The sequence below is a fragment of the Protopterus annectens genome, chromosome 14.part0 (genome assembly GCF_019279795.1).
Source record: "Protopterus annectens isolate FY-2018-M chromosome 14.part0, PAN1.0, whole genome shotgun sequence".
Taxonomy (NCBI): domain Eukaryota; kingdom Metazoa; phylum Chordata; order Ceratodontiformes; family Protopteridae; genus Protopterus; species Protopterus annectens.
Window position 1 is genome coordinate 357,809,656 of NC_056748.1, and position 21,622 is coordinate 357,831,277.

Genomic DNA, 21,622 nt, shown 5'->3' on the forward strand with positions numbered 1-21,622 from the left:
CCAGCTGAGCATGTAAGACCACTAAGCAGTATATACCCAGTTCCCAGAAATGGGCACATGATCTAAAGTATGCCTGGCAGGACAGTCATGGCAGATACTACTCTCTCTCTAGAATGGCCAGCCAGATTGTAATGTTTAGAAAAACTATGATACCCAGGTGCCAGACTCGTAAATTCTTCAGGCAGACTTGATTTTAAAGAAGACTGCAAAAGCACCTGTACATCTGCTGAAGTCAGCCTTACCCTTCCCACGGTCAGGACTTTACATCTGTCATGACGAAAGTTACCATTTGAAAATATAACTGGATAACCCTCTTTACACTCCCTAAAAGTCAATAATAAATTACCAGAATGCCAGAGCTGGAGGTGTCGGGGAGGTGAGTAGCATATCATTTAAATAAGAAAGTTAGTTGTAAACTATCATACAACTAACTGTACAGTAATATAACTAATGTATCATATGGATGCCTTTGATATGAAAGTGTCCATGTTGAACTCAAACAAACTACTGCATTTACTGTCCATATTATATGTTATGCTAAGCAATTACAACATATTTTACACATGCATATCAATTAATGGATTGCTTTGCTTGGCTTTTTATCTGTGCTTAGACCACATAAACTTTCAGTCATTTATTTTTTTACTGAAAAGTGCATAACCATAAAGTGTTGGGGTGTGAAAATGTATTTAAAGCCTGCCTTATGCATGACCATTGTTGCATACAGATTTTGCTTCAGGCTTGAATACTATTTATTTATTTGATACCGGATGGTTTCCATTAGCCTTATATTACAAAAAAGAATGCTATCACATGAAAATTAGAGATTATGGTTCCCTAAGATAAGACTGGTTCAGAGAGAAAATGTGGTCAAATTACTGACTTCTTAAGACAATTTGGGACACCCCACAAACAGAGCATGATAGAAACAGCCACCAATTTCTTCCATATGATGGGATCCACATCTTCTGAAATGGAAAATTCTCCTTCTTATAAAAGATCAGTAGGCAGATACTTCCTGCAGGGACAAAATACATGTGACTACTCTGACTGACCTAATTATCGCTTCGTTTAAATACTGTAAGGAAAAAGGTCATCTACATTTCTTTAATTTCTTTTTATCATGGCAAATATTATTAACACAGAAACTTCTATTCTTCATTTCTGTAAAAAAATAATAACTTACCCATATGCATTTTTTTAATGTTTAAGTTGAGAATAACATACATTCAACCTGCAAGGTACAATTTGACATATCCTACCTCCTTTCCAAAGTTGAAAAGATGCATCAAGGTACGTGCCAAAAAGTAAGTTTTAGTTATGTAGCTTTGCATATACTTTCTTTTAAAAGTGAATGGATCAGCTTTAAGAGCTGCTGGTGGTTGGCTTGTTTATAGTCTGCCTAAGGCTAATGCAGGCAAGAGCTGACAGATAAATGTACAATCGCTACTCACTCTCAGCTAGTCATGATTTTGCAGAATGTCCCTGATTTTACCTCATATTTTTTATCATGTCCCTAATTAATTTTTTGATTTTCTGATAAATCACCAAGGACTTCAGGACGCTGGACATTAGAGTTTCATACTACTTATTGTTTAGAAAATGCTCAATGATACAAACCTGTTCTTCCATTAACTTTTAAGTGAATTAAAGTAATATATATATATATATATATATATATATATATATATATATATATATATATATATATATATGTATATATATAAATGCATATTTTTTTAGTAGAGCAATAAAAATATTTCTTCTGACTTTTTTTGCCCCCTGTTGCCTGTCAATCATTAGCCCACCTCTATCAATTGACCCATTCCTTCCTCATCTCCAGGTCAAGGGCCAAATGAGATAAACCATCATTTATATAGTCATTTGGGGTAGTTTGGGATTTTTTCTTATTTTCAGCCTGGCCCTAACTGCATGCACCCAGCAAGGTGCAAGGGAGTGGCGTTTAATGGCCTGACCAGGGAGGCATCCCCTCACTTTCACAAGGGTGTGACCACAAGCAGTGATCTTTCAGGTCTCCCCCAGGGAGATCACACTGCACTGTGTGCCTCTGAATCCCAAGGAATGATGAGTGGACCATGCCCTTCATTCACCTGATTTGTCCAGTGCCAGAGCCCCCCTAACTGAACCCCATTCACCCAAATCATAGTCAGGACTCCATCTCTTCGTGTCATGCAGCCAGGCTCAATTAGAATAACATTTAACTGTTTCTCTTATTTTGGGTCTTTGTACCTCAGTTATTTTTGGCTTTATGTCTACTACTTGAACAAAGAGGTTGGGAGGTGTGCATCTCATTTACCTACTGTTTGCTGACCATAAGGACTTATCGGGTAATAAACAAACAATTCTTCTTCCAGAATGTTTAAGGTCTTCAGAGAGCACTGTCTTTATCACAAAATCTAAAGAAGATATATTCATTGCTGTTGAAGTTGTTGCTTCATCCACCTGCAATTAAAACTGCATTTTAAGGTTGATGTTTTTTTTATACAGGGCTTATGCATCTAACTTCTTTGGGGGGGTCTCACTATTAAAGGAATTGTGTTAAGATAAAATTAATAATCAACTGAGCTCTGGATTAAAACTGAATTTACATATCCTCCACATTTATTAAGGATTCAGTATTTGTAAAAATGTGTTTTTCCTGCAAACTGTACTGCATTTGATACACATCGCACAGACTGCCTCTAATTTTGAATTAATAGTATTACTAAAGCCAGACACCTGCTAGGAAACTTGATTCTAAGTAAAGCATCCACCAGACTATACTTTTTGTCCCAATGTTGTCTACAGAGAAGCAATACTCTGGGAAGTAAAGTTATGAGTAAAGCTTTTTCGTTCATTCTGTGCATCAAAAAAATAAGTCCTGTGCATAACCCAAGAGATCAGGATTCAGTTATCAGGCCTGGCAATGAAGACACAACAAGAGAAATGAGAGGAATGAAGGGGCTGCGCCTGTTCACCTCTCTGTTTGGAGAGGGATGGCGATTGCTTGCTGAAGGAGGGATGTAGCTGCCTTGGCACTGTAGTTACAAGAGAACATAAGTGGAGTGTGCACCAAGTTAGAGGGGAAAGGGTCACAGAGGAGGTGACAAGGGGTCACAGAGACGTGACATGCTACTGCAGAAGCAGAACATGATATGCTCCTTAAGAATGAGTCCCCATAGTAGTCATGTTACCACAGAGGTGGGGACATTTGTCTCACAGGCCAAATGCACAGAAGTAAGGCTGGAACCAGTAGAGGGCAGTTAGGGCATGAAACATACCTGCCCACAGGATCACCCTTTTCCCTAGTATTTGAAGGACAGTGAATGGGACAGGTAGGTTACTGGGAAAATGAGCCAATGGCTAGCAGCAGTTGGTAGAAATACAAAAAAATGTTTTATAAAACTTTTAGTCAAGATATTAGGGATGCATTTATAAAGCAGAGGTATAATTTCCAATAAATTGATTAGTATTAGCAATGCAATAGCTGTTTCTTATGCAAAATGCATTAGTGAATCCACTTCAACCTGCTATACAGCTTTCTATACATTTAAGCAATTACATTACTGTGTCGTACAGACTCCAGTGATATAATGGATAAGGTACTGGCCTCCCCAAACCAGGAATTATGGGTTCATCTCTGGGATAATGTCATTTATTAGTCAGGCAGACAGCAAAGAGGATTAAAGGTACAAGCTGCTTCCTGTACTCCAGGGTTTGATTCCTTCAGCATCTATTTGTCTGCTGTTTGACTCAGAAGTAGATATTTAGCCACACAGTGCTCTGAGAAATTGAGCTAGGCTCTTTAATGGCTTCCTAACTATGTACTAGTATGATACAAACTTATTTAAAGATGTCTATAAGACGGGAAGTCACAAAGTGAAGTAAAGGCCCTTACCAAACAATATTTTCAGTAGTGTCTACTGCCTGTAAGGAAACATGGCAGCATTGGGGTAAGTAAAAGAAATGTGTTATTAAGGCACTACAGATGGTAAGAAAAGCATAATTATATTAAATGAGGTTTTCAGATATTCCAAAGTACTCTCTTAGCAAATCTTTTGCAAAAGTCATTGCTACTCCAGGCAATTTTAAATTGGAGTATTATTTTGCCAGTCCATCTGGCATGGAATTAGTAAACTCGGATAAGCCAATTTTCTGGTACATATATTATTGGATTTATATACAGAAAGTGAGCAGTGACAGACTGGAAGCCTGTATTACTTACCAAAGGTAAAAAAACTAGGGACATTAGCACAGAATTTTATTGGCTAGCATACAGTAACACATTTTAAGTGTTTTGCTATCGACAAAAATGCTTTATTGTCTTACTAACAGTCTTGCTCAACATCTGTTATTTTCTGTTAGAAGTTGCTGTTCCAATGAAGTAAAAAAAAAAACCTTTTACAGCTTATCAAGTTTACACAGTGGATAAGAACTCATGTCAGACAAGTGACATAATACAGTCTTGCAACTACAGTATAAGCTAACAGAATTTCTGTATGAACACTGTTAAACAATCATATTTTGATTTTAATAAATTACCAGCTAATGTCAAAACACAAGTGAGTCCTGCTGATTCAGGGATTAACCCTATTACAATGCAATTGAGACATGAGATAAGCTAAATCATCAGGCTTGCTCCCCCTTCAAAAAAAAAAAAAACTTTTACTCGTGTTTTTTTTTTTTTTTTTTTTTTTAAGTTTGAAATTGCATGCACCAAGGCTGGTTCTCAGTGCCTGCATAGTGCAGTGTCAACTTCTGTTTTTCCGACCATATGCGGTCAATGTTTTTGCAGTCAACAATGGGTGTTTTCATTAAAATCAGGTACACACACACAGATATATATATATATATATATATATATATATATAGAGAGAGAGAGATAGATGGATACATTTGTGTGTCTGTGCATGTGTGTATGTGTGCAGGTGTCTCAGCAAAGTCAGGACAGGCAACAGACAGAGCAGCATAAATTGAATAGACAGCATTGTATGTATTTAGTCAAGGAGTATAGGGCTGGGGTCCATAATGTACCATTTTGCTCAGTACTTGATTTTGACATCCTAATTAAATCATCTCATAAGTTTCTAATTCCCCAACTCCTATACACAATTCTGACAACCTAGTGTGTCAGTGCTTTTAAGTATTTTGACATATTTGTTTAATTAGTTAATTTATTTAGTTTTGCTCATCTCCTGGCCACTACTGGAGCCTAGGATGAGTTGATAAGTAGGAGCCTACTAGAACAGAGGAGGGGAAGGAGAACACCAGTCGTCACTCATGTACTAACTGCCGGATGGCATTTGTTGAACTTAGCAAGCTGAGACTAAAACGTGTAAACTGTTAATTTTAAAAAGTAACATTCCAATTGCCACGTTCATTGCAACGCTTGTATTAAGTTGCAGCCCACAATTGCAAGCAATTGGTAGGTTTTTATTGATTAATAATGTTGCAGAAGTTAACACAAGTCTCACACACGCACACATATACACACTCTCACAAACACATTACCTTACTTGCTTGATCATTGTTTGCATTGAATATTCTCTTGCAAATGCATATTTTTTTTTGCTTTGTGGAGGGGTAAAGCAAGTCACTTTTTTTCCTTTTAACGTACGTTAAAGTGGATGTTTATCTACTAGTACACGGACACTAACACAATAGCAAAGCCATTTCTTTAAGTGTGACAGATTTGTGGATTCTCTTCTAACTTCTGCATTTTGTAGCATTTACTACCTTTTTACTTGAAGTCAAAGTCTGATTTGAGCTCTGCTGTACCTATAGTTATGTGTGCTGCTTTTATCATTCCCATCATGAAGTTAATCTTCTTATCCCACACTTCAGTTCAGTTTCAGTGTTCTGTTTCATACCTGTTTTCCATGCAGAAAACACAGGAGGTGCTCAAAAGGTACAAGTGATAACTTTGTTTTTTACTTCGGTCAGCAACATTTCCCACCAGATTGTCCAGCAGCACAGTCAATAACATCACTTCTATCTTGCAGCTGCAGCTTTATCATTTGTCTTTGTTCAGCTCATGTTAAAAAAGTCAAATGGGACTTCCAGTTAAGATGGAGGCTCCTCCTAGCCTTCCATTCCCTGGGTAAGCCATATAGTGATGTGGTTTTTCAATTGCATTGATGACTAAAGTTATTAGAGAACAGGTTTCAGGTGCATTCTTCCTAAGTAACCAGGGAAGAAACAAAAAAACAATAAAAAAAACATGAGATCTGCCTGCTGCTTCTAACTCCAGCTAGTGCAGTCATGGTGAACTGGAAATAGCCACAGGGAGCTCAACTGAACCCAAAGTGGAGTTAATAATGGCTGAGGTGCAAAAAATAATAAACAAATAAATGCAAATCTGGAAGAATACAAAGAGTAAACAAAAAGGCACCTGGATAAAGTTGAAGACTCCGTGTTTACCCATTTGGATGGAATTGCAGAAATGTATACTAACATTCAGGAAGTGTTTCAAAGATTAGCTGACTCTGAAATTATGCTGGACTGGTTGTAATATAAAGTTATTGATTAGGAGGACCATGTGAGATCTAAAAATGTGGGGTTTAGAAGTATCCCGGATAGTATGGAAGGATAGGACTGTTCAACCTTTATGTCGGACAATATAGAAGAGTGGTTATTACTGTCCAGTAAAACTATTCTCATTGAGAAGCCTCACAGAATTTTCAGATCAGAAACTATCAGGCATCATATTCCCAAACACATTGTGGTGAGATCTGCTTCATTTTATCGAAAGGAAAAGATTCTTTTACAGCTCTGGGCTTCTGGGAGATCTATCATGCTTAATAGCCAAAGGGTATATTGTGAGAACGACTGTGCTGCTGTTACTCAGAAAAAGTGGTTGGTATTTAATGCTGTGATTAAGATATGCAGGCAAAGTGTCTGGAAGTTCAGGCTACTCTATCCAGCACACTTGAAGGTTTTTCATCCATCTGGCCCTACCATTCTAAATTCACTGGAGGTGGTGAGCAAAAGCCTTCCCAGTTCAGACTCCCAAACCAATCAAATTCAAGGGAAACAGTCCAGTGAAGATTCAAATAGAGGCACTTCACATGTGCGAGTAACACATGCATGCACAAGCAATACAGAACCATTTCTGCTACTCAAAAGAATGACAGACAGAAACAGAGCTGCAATAGCAGCTACAAAGGCAGCAACATTAGGTGCAACTCAAACGGGTTGAAATGCAGCGTAAAAAACACTGTTTTGGGTTACTACATATCCTACTGATATGGGGGATTACTGGAAACCTATATATACTGTGTTCAACTGGTAAATGTTGACTAAAGTGACACAATTCATTGGACTGATATAAGTTAATAATGTCTTTACTTCTGAATGGGGGTTATATAAAAGTGGATCTCTCATACTGTTTTATATATTCCTGTAGCCTCTGTATAGGGGCATTCACTTACTAAAGAATTGTTTTTGTATAATTGATGGGGGCATAGTGGAGGTGGAGCTACAGTTGCATGATGATATGGAACATTGCTCTATTAAAGTCTTTTCATTTTGATTGTGAGACTTTGCCTTTTGGATTGCTTATTAATGTTGTACATTGTAAGTAGTTATGATGTTGAACATTTTGTTTTTATGTGTTGGGCTTGAAACTCTATAGTTGGGTTTGTTCTGGTTCAGTACAAAGTAACTACATGTTTAAGTCAAGTAAATCTTTTGATATAAACATGTTGTGAAACTTTAGCTCACAGGTTAACTATATGACTTTCCCCAAGTGTTCAAAGAGGACACAGTGATGTTCAACAACCCCAACAGAGAGGAAGCAACTCACAAGATGTTTGTTATTTTGATTTCATATCTGATGGCTAAGATTCTGTCATGGAATATTAATATGGTGATGCACCTTACAAAAAATATATATTTTTTTAATACATTAAAAAGTTAAATCCTGGTTTTGCACTTCTAGAGGAAACTCTATTCAACTCAAGTGTATAAACCTCCCACGGTTACAGAGGAAGGAATGCAGGATGGGAATGTTCTCTTATCTAGATGAGAGAAGAAGAGGGGTGGCAACCCTGATAAAAGCATTCTTATTGTACAAAAAATAGAAATGCATAATTTAAGCAGGTTTGCCTTCCTTAAAGATTGGCTAAGTTTGCTTCAACTCACCATAATTTCAATCTATATTTCATTGAGTTCTAGTCAAAGGGACTTGGCTGAAACATTTACAATCCTTTTTTTTTTTTATTTTAACGGCCAGGGTAGGTCAATATGGGCTGGTGACTAGAATACAGTAATGCACCCCAAAGAAATAAACTCTGGTTCTAGATCATAAACGGTCTCTACCACTGGAAGATTTTTTAAATATTTTATGAGCACCATGGGAATGGTAGATATGCACATCCAGGTTCCAGCAGAGGATCAGTTCTTTACTTGCCTGTTGGCTAGGTTAGAATCTTTATCAAGAATAGATAAAGTGTATGTATCAAAAAAACACTCATTTAGTTATGACCCTGAGGACCTATCCAATTGCTATAGCAAATCCTGCACTAATAGAATTCATAGTAAATACACCATATTTTGGAAGTTTATGGTGGGCCAATGCATTCCTCTGCAAGGGGTCAGAAGACATTGTTAGTTTTAGAACATGCAGCAGGAAACACAGTTAGCACTTATGAGTCTCGATACTGGAAAGGCATTTGACAGAGTTAATTTAATTTTCTTGTTTATAGTATGGGAGAAATGGGATTCTTTTTGGATTTTCTACATGTACTTAAGGCTTTGTATGTTCAATTGAAATGGCTTTTAGCTGCTGAGATTGATTTACCAATGGAGACCACAAAAGGATGTCTACTGTCTCCCTTGTTGTTTGCAATTAATCTGGACCCTTTGGCTATTAAATTACATAACATATTGCCTTCTGGTTACCAGCTGGCAAACTTGCAGATTAGCCTTTCCTTGTATGGAGATTATTTGGTTAAGTTATGGAATAACCCCGAGAAACAGTAACAGACAGACAATGTTTCAAACAGAAAAGAACATGTTTGCATTACCACATAATTTTGTATACTGCAATTATTACCTTAGTAATTAGCTGTACTGCAGTCAGTCAATTGCTAGCAACAAAATGTTTGGTTTGTGTAGGCCACAAAATAATTATTAATATAATAATTGCATAAGACAGTCATGTCTTCCAAAATATTAACTGCTCATGCAAGATGGCTGAACTCAGTTTGCTGCCACATCCGAACCTAGTCAAAGTGGAAGTGGGGACAGAAGTGGGGATTAAAGAAGCATGTAAATGACAAGCGCAGAAGAAACTGAGAAATGCACTATTTCATTGATTCTATTGCATTTGACAATTTATACTTAACTCCCTTATATGCTTAAATTTAGTAACCAACAAATTATGAAAGCACACACTGTCATGAAATATTTGTAGTGCTTCTATCATGTAAAAGTAAATATGTTTGGTTTAATACAAGCTGAACTGAAAGGATGTTATAACAACCTTTCAATTGCTACATTTTATGCATGTGTGTACAGCTTCTGTATCTGTAAGAGGAAGGTAAACACCTGTTGCTTGGATATTACTTAAAACTGTAATTACGGTATGTAAGGCATATTGGAAAGCAGAAACTACAATGGAATTGTAAAAAAGCTGTATAAAGTATAAGTGTGTACAGAATTAAGCATAAATCTTAAGCAAGTGCAACAATAACTTAAATACCTTTCTGAACAAAAATGTAATCGTATTAGAAATATTGCAAAACGCACATTTGAGATGTGTGGAATTTACACTGCCAGACGCATAAGGTGTCAAACATTAGAGTTTCATACTTCTTATTGTTCATAAAATGCTTTATGATGCAAAACCTGTTGTTCTATTAACTTTTTAAGAGACATAGAGTAATATTTAAAGTGTCCCTCATGTCTAATGTTCCCCTCAATAGTATGGTAGTCTCAAACACACACACACACACACACACACACACACACACACACACACACACACACACACACACACACACACACACACACACACACACACATTTACACACATATACACACACAAGCACTCTACCTGCCCTCTAACTAATCTCCCTACTAAAACCACCCAGTCAGACACAAACACATGCATGCATATACATCTGAGACTACATGTACCACTGCAGACATGCACACAGGCAGTTACACTCATTCACACTCTCATAACCCCCCCCTCACAAACACACTACTAGCTCTAGTCTAAAATTAAATGTAACATGTTTTTTCCCATTCAAGTAATGGAGGAATGCAACATTTTTGCTGTATCATTTAACATTTCTGGCTGTGCTGATTTACCCATTGGGCGTATAACTCACTTAATTCAGGCATTTCTGAGGGAGAGTACATGGAAAAGTATTACAGGCTGCTCTCCCAAATGCCCAAACTATTATAAGCTGCTCCCTGGACTGCCCAAAGTATTATAGGCTGCTCCCTGGAATGTTCAAAGTATTATATGCTGCTCGCTGGAATGCCTCATTAGAATTTTGCATGGCTGTGGAGAGAGCCCACTGCAGTGATTCTACAGACCACATAGAAATACAGCCATGAGCCTGTATTTAAAGCAGAAGGGGCTAACACCAGTGGGTTTCTGTCCATGTTAGGGCAAACCACTGGTGGAAGTCCTTTCTGAATCCCAGATAGTGTTCCAGTAATGCACAAAAGCAAAAAGAAAAGAATGGAGTGCACCAAATTTATTAGGCATGATCTTCCCTTGACAAAGCCAAACTGGGATGGGTCCAGTGTCTGAAGGTTGTCTATATCTTTGTTGATCATTTCCCATGATAATTAATTTCATGGCTTTGCATATTAGAGTGCTTAGACTAATGGGTTGGTAGTTTTTGGGGATGGTTGATGGTCCACCCTTGTGAAGTGGGATAACAGTTGCAGTTCCCCCATTTTCATGGTACAAAGCTGGTTTTGAGGCTATAGTTGAAAAGTGACTGAAGTGGTCCTGATAGATCATGTTTCAAGCTATTTAGGAGACATCCCAGGATACTGTCAGGGCCCACAGAGACTGTGTTTTTGTCTTTTAGCAAGTGCTGCCAGGACCTGCTGCCTACTAATAATTGGGGGGTTATGCTAGCAAAGAACATCATGGGGGGAGGTGCAGGGAGTGTGGAGGTGAAGTTTGAGCTGAATTTGACAGCCAAAAGATTTGCTATGTTGATTTGCTCACTCAAGGTGGCACCACTGACCACCAGTTCTGCACACTGATGTGTGCTGCCTCTGAGGTTACAGACATAGCTATAGAAGGCCTTGTGGTTGTATTTAGCCTGTGAGGCTATCTTAACCTGATAATTGGCCTTGCTGAACTTAATTAGTCTTCTTAGTTTTCTATTTAGTTCAATTAAGAGCTCTTATCATTATGGGGGTTGCTCTTCCTGATTTTAGCCATGACTTTTTTGATAGGTTCATAGGTTGATACTAGGCTATCTGCCCTAGGGCATTTATAAGCCTAGCCAGAGTGTGTTTGGCTTTCGCCACCCTTTTAGATTATTTGACTGTGCCTCTGTATAGTAGGTAACAGAAGGTACCCTTTTAAGGTTAGTTTACTGTACCTCTGTCAAGCAGGGACACAGAAGAGATCCCAGGGGTAAACTTATGATCTCCCATCCACTCGTCAAGATTTCTCTTGAAGAGGGTCAGTGAGGGGCTCTGCCTAACATGGATTGGGATTTTGTTCCAGAGTGAGGGGAGCCTCTGGGATATGAATCTGTCCCTCCAGCATGTCCTATTTATTTCTGTGCTGAGGTTCAAGTCTCTGGAGCATGTAGCTCTAAGGGATTTGGATTTCCTGAGGTGAAGCATGTCCATTAATTCTGGGTTGGACATGGCTTTATACGTCAGACACAGATCGCCTCTGAGTAGGCGGTACACAACTGAGTAGAGCTGGAGTTTCTTTAGCCAAACTGCATAGGGCATCTGTTTGTGCCCCTTGATCCTCTTGGTGAGGTACATTTGGAGTCTTTCCAGTTGCTGCAGGTGTCGGGTAAAGTACATCCCAAATGGGGCATTGTATTCAATTATGGTCCTGATAAGTGATGAGTAGATGGGCACAATGACCTCTCTTGATCTAGATGTGAATCCTTTTATGATAAGGTGGGCTATATAGAAGGTCTTTCTAACCACTTTGGCAATGTGATTGTCAAAGGAGAGATTGCTATCTACTTGGGTCCCCAAGTCCCTAATTACTTCTTCTGTACTTAATGGATTACCACCTATGTGGTAATTTGTGGGCACTTTGTTTTTCCCAAAGGGGATGACTATTCACTTTTTGGCATTTAGCTTTAGGCCATGGCTCTGGCACCAGTTATCCGTCTCTGTGAGACCCTTTTGGAGGATGCTTGTGTCAGCCAGAGAGTCGATTATGGTACCCAGTTTGCAGTCATCTGCGAACTTGGTCAGCCACAGTCCACCCGTGTTAGCCTGTACCTCAGAGAAATATATACTTAACAAGAGAGGTCCCAGGACTGAGCCTTGTGAGATGCCACTTGTAACTGGTTTAGAGTCTGACATGGCACCTGCTATTCTGACCATGTGGGTTTTATCCCTGAGCCAGTTTGCAACCCATCTTGTGACATAGGGGTTGATATTTAAGCTGGTGAGCTTATTTATGATGCCCGAGTGGGGTATTGTGTCGAAGGCTTTTGCGAGGTCCAGGTAGGCTGTGTGGACTACCTTCCCTTCATCTATGGCTTTGGTAACTGTTTCAAAGAAGTCAACCAGGTTCAAGAGGCAAGATCTGCCCTTGACAAAGCTGAATTGGGTAGGATCCAGTGTCTGGAGGTTCCCAATGTTTTTGTTTATGATTTCCATGATGATACGCTCCATAGCTTTGCAGACCAGGCTAGTCAGGCTTACAGGGCGATAGTTTCCGGGGTCTGTTGTGGCACCACCTTTGTGGAGTGGGACCACTGTTGCTGTATGCCATTCCTAGGGTACATATCCTGTAGTAAGGCTGAGACTGAACAGTGACTTTATACGAGGGTTTAGTTCTTCTTGGAGCTCGTGTAAGACACATCCCGGGATACCGTCTGGTCCCATTGATGCTGTGTTTTTTGCTTTGGAGAGGGCAGCTCTCACCTGTGCATCTGTGATCTCAGGAAGGCTACACTCTGTTGGGATAGACATTTGCTCTTTTGGGGGGAAGGGGGGGGGTTTGAACTGAACCTTTCTGCCAGGATGTTGGCAATGTCTGTGGGTTCAGTGTATTTTTTTGTCATTTTGCACTAACTCAGAGCACATCTGGGAGTTGCCTCCCAGGTTTCTGACATAACTAAAGAAGGCCTTGTGATTATCTTTAGTGTCTTGTGCAATTTTTCTTTCGAAGCTGGCCTTAGATGATTTTATGAGGTATCGTAGTTTCTTGCTAGTACTGATCAGAGACGCCTTCCCTTTTTGGGATTTTGCTCTATCATGTAGTAGCTTTTTCCTTCTGTTGTATAGCTTATTTTTGGACGGGGTCCACCAGACAGGTCTCCTGTCTTTGGAGGAGTGAGTCTTGGTTTTATTTGGGATAGCATGCTCCATGCATTCCTGTAGGTGTCCATAGAATGCTTTTGTAAAGGATTCTGCATTTTGGGCCATATTTTCCAATGGCCCGGGGGCTTTGAAGAATTCCACCTCGGTTTTGAGAAGTGTGAAGTTTGCTTTTGAGAAGTTCTTCACCGTGGTTTCCTTGGCTAGGGGTGGGGACGGAATATGGATGTCTAGTGAGATTAGTTTATGGTCTGATCTTACCAATGAGGGGTATACCTCTGGTGTGGAACATAGAGACCCCATGTTGGTGATGACCAGATCCAATATGTTTTCCCCTCTTGTGGGAGTGGTGACCAGTTGTTCCATAGCATTTGAGTTTATAAATTCTAGGAACCGTTGGGCGAGGGTGTTTGGGCTTGAGTAGTTTTCCCAATCAATGTTTGGGTAGTTGAAGTCACCCAATATAATGGTGTTTGGAGAGACCTTCATATTCTCCAGTGTTCTCAGGAAAGCCAAGTGAGGTTCTTGTGTTTGGGAGGGTAGTCTGTAGCAGGCTACAAACTGAAAGGCAGTTTTGCCCACTGTTAGTTGCACATGGTTGGTCACCGATGCTTCGTGCAGTGCCACTAACTTGGAGGTGTGGGTATCTTTGATAAATATGGATACTCCCCCTCCTTTTGTGGTTCGGTCCAAGTTTTGGGGCCGGAAAGGATAGTATGAAGTATAACCTGTTAGTGCTGGGGTGCTCTTGGGAGCCTTGAACCAGGTTTCTGTTACTGCACAGACATCAATATTTTCCATACTGAGGAGAATCTCAAGTGCATGCATCTTGAGGTTTAGACTTCTGGCGTTGAGCAGCATTACCCTTAGTTTTTTTTTTCTTTGTGTTGTCTATGGAGGTGGGTTTGTCTTTTGAGCCTTGCCTAAAAAAGGCACTATGGGGGAGGCAAGAGCCTTTGCCAGTATTCAAAAACCCAGGGGTGACAGGTGCAAGCCGTCCCTAGCGAAGCAACGTGGCTTGTTGAGCATGTCATCCCAGGCTGACAGACACTGGATCCCCTTTGAATGACACCAATACTTTAGCCAATTGTTAAAATTGATAATTTTGTCTTTATAATGTGGCATCATTCTTGGTGAGGGTAAGATGCTACTCAAGGTCATGGTCATACCGGCCTGGGCTACATGATCAAAGAGCTCATCTATGTCTTTTTTCATGTAGTCCAGGGTGGTACATCTCAGGTCATTCACACCAGCATGGACAATGACGAAGTCATATTTGTACTTGTTTTGGAGTAACCTGAGTGCTTGTGTTATGTGGTGGATCCTGGCACCCGACAGGCAGCTTACAGTGACCTTCTCCTTGTTCAGCCTGGTGAGTGGGACGTCAGTGTGTCTGACAATAGAATTACCTATTACAAGTGTGTTAGGTGTGTTGTTGAGCCTTAAGGGTGATGACTGTGTGGCACACTGACTTTGTGAGCTATGTACTATGTGGGCATTGTTTTGTGGTAGGGGTTGCTTGGATGTCTGCTTTGGAGGTCTCTGATGCTTAGGCAGATTTTTATTTAGAGCCTCCAAGTATGTTTTTGTGTGTTTATGTGTTTGGTTTGCTGATGCAATAGGTCTATGTGAGACTGGATTTGTGGTGTGTGTGGTTACCTTCTCCTCCTGACAGGCTGTGCCAGTACTGGGTTGAGAGAGCTTAGCCTCCATTTTGGCTATATAGTTGCATCTCTCACATATATTTGAGCTTGTTGGGAGGAGGAGAGGGTGGTCTGTATATATAAGGCAGTTGTAACATTGCCTCAAGATTCCCAGATTCACCAGCTGGACTGGAGAGCAAACCCAGAACTGACCTTTGGACATGCCTGAATAGTATAGGGAACTACTTATTGACTGATCAGAAAGAACCAATAGGGAGCAAGTGCTTAAAAGGAGTATAAGAGGATGTAGTGCTTAAGTTTATTAGTGTTTACCTATGAGATTACTTATACGAGCAAGTGCAGGGCTTTAGAATGAAAATAGAGTGCTTATTTTGAGATTTAGAGCAGTTCTAAGGGAAAAAGTGAAGAGCAGACTTTGTGAAGCCGGGAATAGTTTAAACCTGTTTAAGCAGCGCTGCCCGACGCTGCTCTGTGCGCAAGACCGCGCATGAAAGAGTTGCAGGATTTTAAGAGAGAGAGAGAGATCAAGGAGTTTGGAATTGACCCAAAATGGCCAATAAAACTACAGCTTCTAGGCAGTAACCACTCCTACAAGGACAGGCAGGCTGCTCAGTGTTAACCACTGCCACTAGTGAACACAGAGACTTCCCTTTAGCCCAAGCAAGCACTGGCCTCCAGGAAACTTACAAACAGTTCAGAACAGCAAATCTGTAACTGAACTTTCTTAAATTTCAGAAAGTGGGAAAAAAGCAAGATTTTTTTTGTTTTAGTTTAAAGGTAGCAGAGATACACAAGTAGCAAAATAATCAGAACAGTGCAATAAATGACCCCACAATTGAGTGCTAGGCCAGAATCAGATAAAATGCAATTTTAAGAAAACTGATTTTAAATTAAGTGCAACACAGGAAATAGGATAGGATTTCACCAGTGCAGTTTGTTTTTAGAGTTTGTTTTGGGATTGTTTCTAGTAGGTACAGCAGCCTCTATACAATCTCCTTACAGCCATCTACCTGGCTGTAAAGGGTCTCTGTTAAGAATTCCACATAGATTGTTGTGAACTTGGGGTTAGGAAGGGCACTGAATTTTTACAAACTATTCCTTAGTAGGATGTAGTTTGCTTTGGAATAGTTCTTAACTGTTGCAAGATTTGCTGGGGTTACTGAGTTGATTTTTATTTCAGAGTAGACAGATTTGTGGTCTGACCTCATTAGTTAGAATGTGACACTGGAGGGTGTGCAGCTCTCTCCTATATTGGTGAGTACCAGGTCCAGAATGCTTGAACATCTGGTGGATGTGTACACTACCTGGTTAAAGGTATTTGTGTTAATAAAATCCAGGAACTGCTGTGCCTGTGAGTTTAAGCCAGTGTACGTTTCTCAGTCTATAAACTCCCATGAATAGGGTATTTGCTTAACTGTGAATGTCTCCAGTAGGCCTAGGTACAACTTATGGGATTCTTAGGAAATAGAGGGGCAACTACTAGCTTGCTAGGATATGGCATAGGAATTTTTCTATGGTGATTTGCATGTGAATAGAATCCAGGGCATTGACGTGTTTACCTAACCTAGAAGATTACTTGTTGCTTATGTAGATCAAGACTCCTGCACCTTTTGTCCCTGTCTGTCCAGCTGATGGCTTAAATGTCTGGAAGACACTGAAGCCATGCACTGCAAGAGTACTTTCTGCATATTTAAACTCTGACTCGGTAACAGCACAGACATCTTTATTATCCAGAGTGAGGACAGCTTGTAGGGTGTGGATTTTCCTGTTTAGGTTCCTAGCATTGAGCAATAACACCTTTAGGTTTCTTTGGGTTTTATTGGCTATGTTGGTAGGGTCATCAATTTGAACTTGCCTAAAAAGGCTCTATGGTGATGGATAAAGTTTTAGCCAATATTTGGAAGCCTAGGGGAGACAGGTTCAGACCATCCTTTGCAAAGGAATGTGGTTTGTTAACCATGTTCTCTCGTGCTGACAAATACTGAATCCCCCTGGAAAGCCACCCAAAAGTAAGGCAACTATTAAAGCAAATCATCTTTTATTTGTACTGTGGCATCATTCTTTGTGAAGATAGAATGCTGCTCAATGCAAGGCACACACCTGCCTGAGACAGATCTATGCTAGATTAATCAAAGTTCCGAAACTTCAAAATGCATATGGCCAAGACCATATGACCGAAGTTTTGGAACTTCAAACATTAACAAAAAAATAAATAAATAAACAAATTATATTTTTAATGTTTTTGCAGGGGGGCAAGCCCCCCTGCACTCACACACCCCCTGCTAATTAAATATACCAACTCCAAGATCTCACTACATTGTGGAAAAGGGTCAATTTCCTGTCCTGCGCTGTACTGTGATCTCAATTCAAAGCGTTCAAAGTTTCAAATCTTCAATCATATGGTCCTGATCATATGACTTTCGAAGTCTGGAAACTTCAATAATCTGATAGGTATCCCCTCAGACACATATTCTGAGAAATCAACAATGTCTCTCTTCATATAGTCCGGGGAAGCATGTCTCATTATCATTAATGCCCACATGGACTATGACAGAATCCTTCTGGTACCTGTGGTGTAGTGACTTGAGTGCATGTATAACTTGGTGGATACTGGATCCAGATAAGCAAATTACTGTTCTCTTCTCCTTGTTCAGACTTGTGAGTGGGGCATCTGTGTGTCATACAACGGGGTCCCTATGCCAACTCAAGACCCATGGGTAATGTAAAAAAAAGGCCCCTGGGTAATGTGTTTTCTTGCTTTCTGGGCAAAATGTTGATAGTACTGCTATTTAATATGCAGACTAGCTGCTCTAAGCTTGCCACTGAGCAACGGCATTATTTTAGCCACATATGAAGTTATATTATTTTTTAGCTTACATGATCACCTTGTGGTTTATTCTATCAAAGAGTATAAAATTGATAATTTGCTTTAGCTATCTATTTCTAACAGCAACATGGATTATTTTCAGTATCACTTTTGCCAAGTTAAACCTCTTTTTAGATAGTAGCTACAGTAAAAACACAAATGTATTACCATGATAAATAGCTTGTTATTTCAGGTATCTGTTAACAAACTAATCAAACAAGCAATATTTGGGGGTTTTTAAGAGACCATTGTCATTTCACTTTTATTCATTTAAATGTTACTTTTGGATAGCATATCCATTCAACTTATATAAAGCAGAGGTCTCATTTTCCTTTCGCTGGTAAAAAAGTTTTTATGAACATCTTATTTAGCTTAACATTTGGGAAATATTGCAGTTACTTTCAGTGGCAAATAAGAAAAAAAGTTTCTTCTAAAATTTTCACATTGAACCATATATATATATATATATATATATATATATATATATATATATATATAAATTATACGTATGCATAATTCATATTTATATTTAAGTGTGTGTGGATTGTGCATGCATACAGGAGTACTACACAGAGAACAGATTGAACAGATTTGCAGGATTGTTGCAAATGATACAACTAAAATCTTGCTCACATCACCTTTTATAGGCAGAATTTCTGTCTTATTTTAGTTCATTATTAAATGTCATTCAGTAAACTGCGGTGGTGGTGCTGCGGTAGTGTTGTCACCTCACAGTTAGACATTGCCCGTTCGACTCTCAGTTAGAGCATCTTCTGTGTGGCAATATGCGTGAACGGACGTTCCTTCATTGAAGGTTGTATGTTAGGCCCAGCAAGCCAGTACGTAAAACTCTACTGCCAATCATTAGCGGACCGGAGTTCCACTGTGGCGACTCCTAACCGGGAAAAGACAAAAGACACAAACAAATTAAATGTCATTCAGTCTCCTAAGATAAAAAGCTTTTATGAACTCTTTTCGTTTGAGAGTCATTTATTTCATTCATAGATTACATTATGGTTTTCTATGTCACTTCTCTCATTTTTCCATATTTATAAAAGTTTAACATTACATCATTACAATGAGCTCCTTGATGGATTCTTCACCTTTCAGTGGTTCTTCTCACAGTTTGTGTTAACTGGCTCCTTAAATCACAACTGAACTTCATCTGTTTTTCTCTGTCAGGTGCGTATGACTGACTTAGTGCTTCTATATCCCCTCTAGCAGGCTACCTGCTGTTTGTACCAGTTCCAGAGACTTAACTTTAACATTGCCTCAGGCGATTCTATAGACAACCCATCCTTTAATGCTCCAGACTGCTTTTTATAATACAAAGCAAAAGAACACTTCAGGAAGGATTATTATCACAATAATTTAACATTAACATGCAGTCATGACTGTCAAATTACAATTTCTGTATGTGCGTATAACATCTGTCCATGTGACTTAAATAATGTACAGACTCTTCAACAGCAAAGAGATTTCCTGTATCACAAAAGGCTGGTCACAGCTTTGTTCCATTACTATGAATTGTCAAAAAAATAAAAAACAAACAACCAATACTGCAAGCAAAAATACAGGTGCTCAAGTTTCTTTTTTTAACTTCATTAATGAATGCATCTCAAACTGTTTTCTTCTCAAGGATCTTTGGTTTTGCAAGGGTCAAATCACTTTAAAATGAGCAGCTTCTGACATTTATTACACTCCAAAAAAAAAACACCACTCAGACCACCTTTGCTAAACTGTGATTCGGCTTTCTAATTCCTGTTTGAATGAATCCTACTGAAATGTGAAGTATTTAACTCTTACATTTGTCCAGAATGATACACCCCATCTAGTATTACCTTCTTCCAATTATGGCCTTCATAAGCCTAGTCAATGCTTACATAAAATGTATGTGATGAATGAAGCACCATGATTATGCTCTGAAGTCAAAAACACAACTTTGTTAAGTGCATTTCTGATTTAAGAAATGTGCTTTATAAAGTTTTGCTAAGCATCTCTTAGCACTGTTATGGTCTAGTTTGCACTAGAGAATCAATATAGCCAGTGCCAGTCACCTAAGAACAGCATCAAAAAGCTAAAACAGCTTTAAAAGCTACTAGAAACATCACTGTCACACATGCAACATTGTGGCAGAGCAAAGTACATAACAACCATTAAGTATCAGATGGACACAGGTTCTGGCCATTGTCTGTGTGGCTGCACCAAGTGTTTTACTGACTGTGTAACATTTTGCGCTCCTGCACTTTTTTTCTACGACTGGTATTACATGGGGATATAAAGCTATGATCATAACTCTCTAGTCATAACTATTTATATGTTCTCAACAAGGAGGAGAAGATTCACCTTGTTGTGCTTCACTTTGCTCTGCTCTCAAGGAGAACTTCTTGGCTTCCATGTCTCGAATACATAATAAGCTTGTTATGATTGAAGACATAATCATCTCTATTTTGCATATATGCAAATGATTAGACGTATTCATATTACAGGAATACACCTGCATGGATTTTATGACATTTATTATGGTCATCTTCCACCCTTGATACTTATGTTAGTCTTCCTTTTCTACTGCATTCGACTCCTTGTATGTCAAGGTTCCACTGTAATTTGTACATTACGTTGTACTTTGCAATAGCAGATTTCATCCTAAGCTTTTCATCATACAACCTCTGTTCCAGTATATCTTAATGATGAATATTTTATTAATACTACTGTGGTTATGCCAGCTAACAACTTACTACATGTGATTTTGCTCAGGACAACGTACTGTATTTGTCATAACTTACCAAATATTCTAACATTATCCATATTCAGGAAACACTCATATATAAACTATGTAACCAAAATATTTCATGAACGTATCAGTTTTTAGTACACTGTATGATTTCTACATTTCTTATTACAAGTTTGCCAATAAGTGGAATATCCGTTTTTAGTAAAATAATACTTACTTAACGCAGTCTGCAAAAATGTCTTTGTTTGGGCTCAGTTCTAACTTTTCTTTTGTTTGCTGGACAAGGTCCTGATTGACTTCTGGAACAAAACCTGCAGACTGAAAACAAATAATATGATTAATTAATTACTTTCATTTGCTAAATATATTTGAAGAAGTACACAAACTAGTTGTACATATTTATCATTGTGTGTGTGTGTGTGTGTGTGTGTGTGTGTGTGTGTGTGTGTGTGTGTGTGTGTGTGTGTTTTTCTCCAAACATGCTCCATTTCCTGGTTTTGTCTCACGTGCCAAGTGTATAAAACACTTCAGCTCAAACATGGCTGCAAGTTACTGGGACATCAGCAACTCAGTGAATGACTCATATTTTATAATAAGTTTATCATGACTGGGGCTAAAAACAAATAGTTTCAGTGAAAGGTAAAAGAAGAAGGCCTGGCTGAATTTACTTTTCCAAACATTTCACAGTGATAACCTTTGTAGGGCGTGTTCAAATCTTAACATTAATGAATATTTCATCTTAAAACACGAACACTGCTTCACACTGGCTATGCTTTTCTTAACATGATTTTAATAAGGGCCAAAATTGACGTACACTGACATAGGCATCATCCTTCTAATGATCTCATCAGTAGTAAT

At 38.9% G+C, this 21,622-nt stretch overlaps 1 protein-coding gene across 1 annotated transcript in view; it reads right to left on the reverse strand.

Moving 5' to 3' along the window:
• GRK5 (G protein-coupled receptor kinase 5) overlaps positions 1 to 21,622 on the reverse strand; it is a 1,993,659-nt gene that overhangs the window by 427,306 nt on the left and 1,544,731 nt on the right. Inside the window, exon 5 of the mRNA XM_044056079.1 lies at positions 20,982 to 21,082. Within this exon, the coding sequence (XP_043912014.1) occupies positions 20,982 to 21,082 (101 nt within the window). The remainder of the gene's footprint in view (positions 1 to 20,981; positions 21,083 to 21,622) is intronic.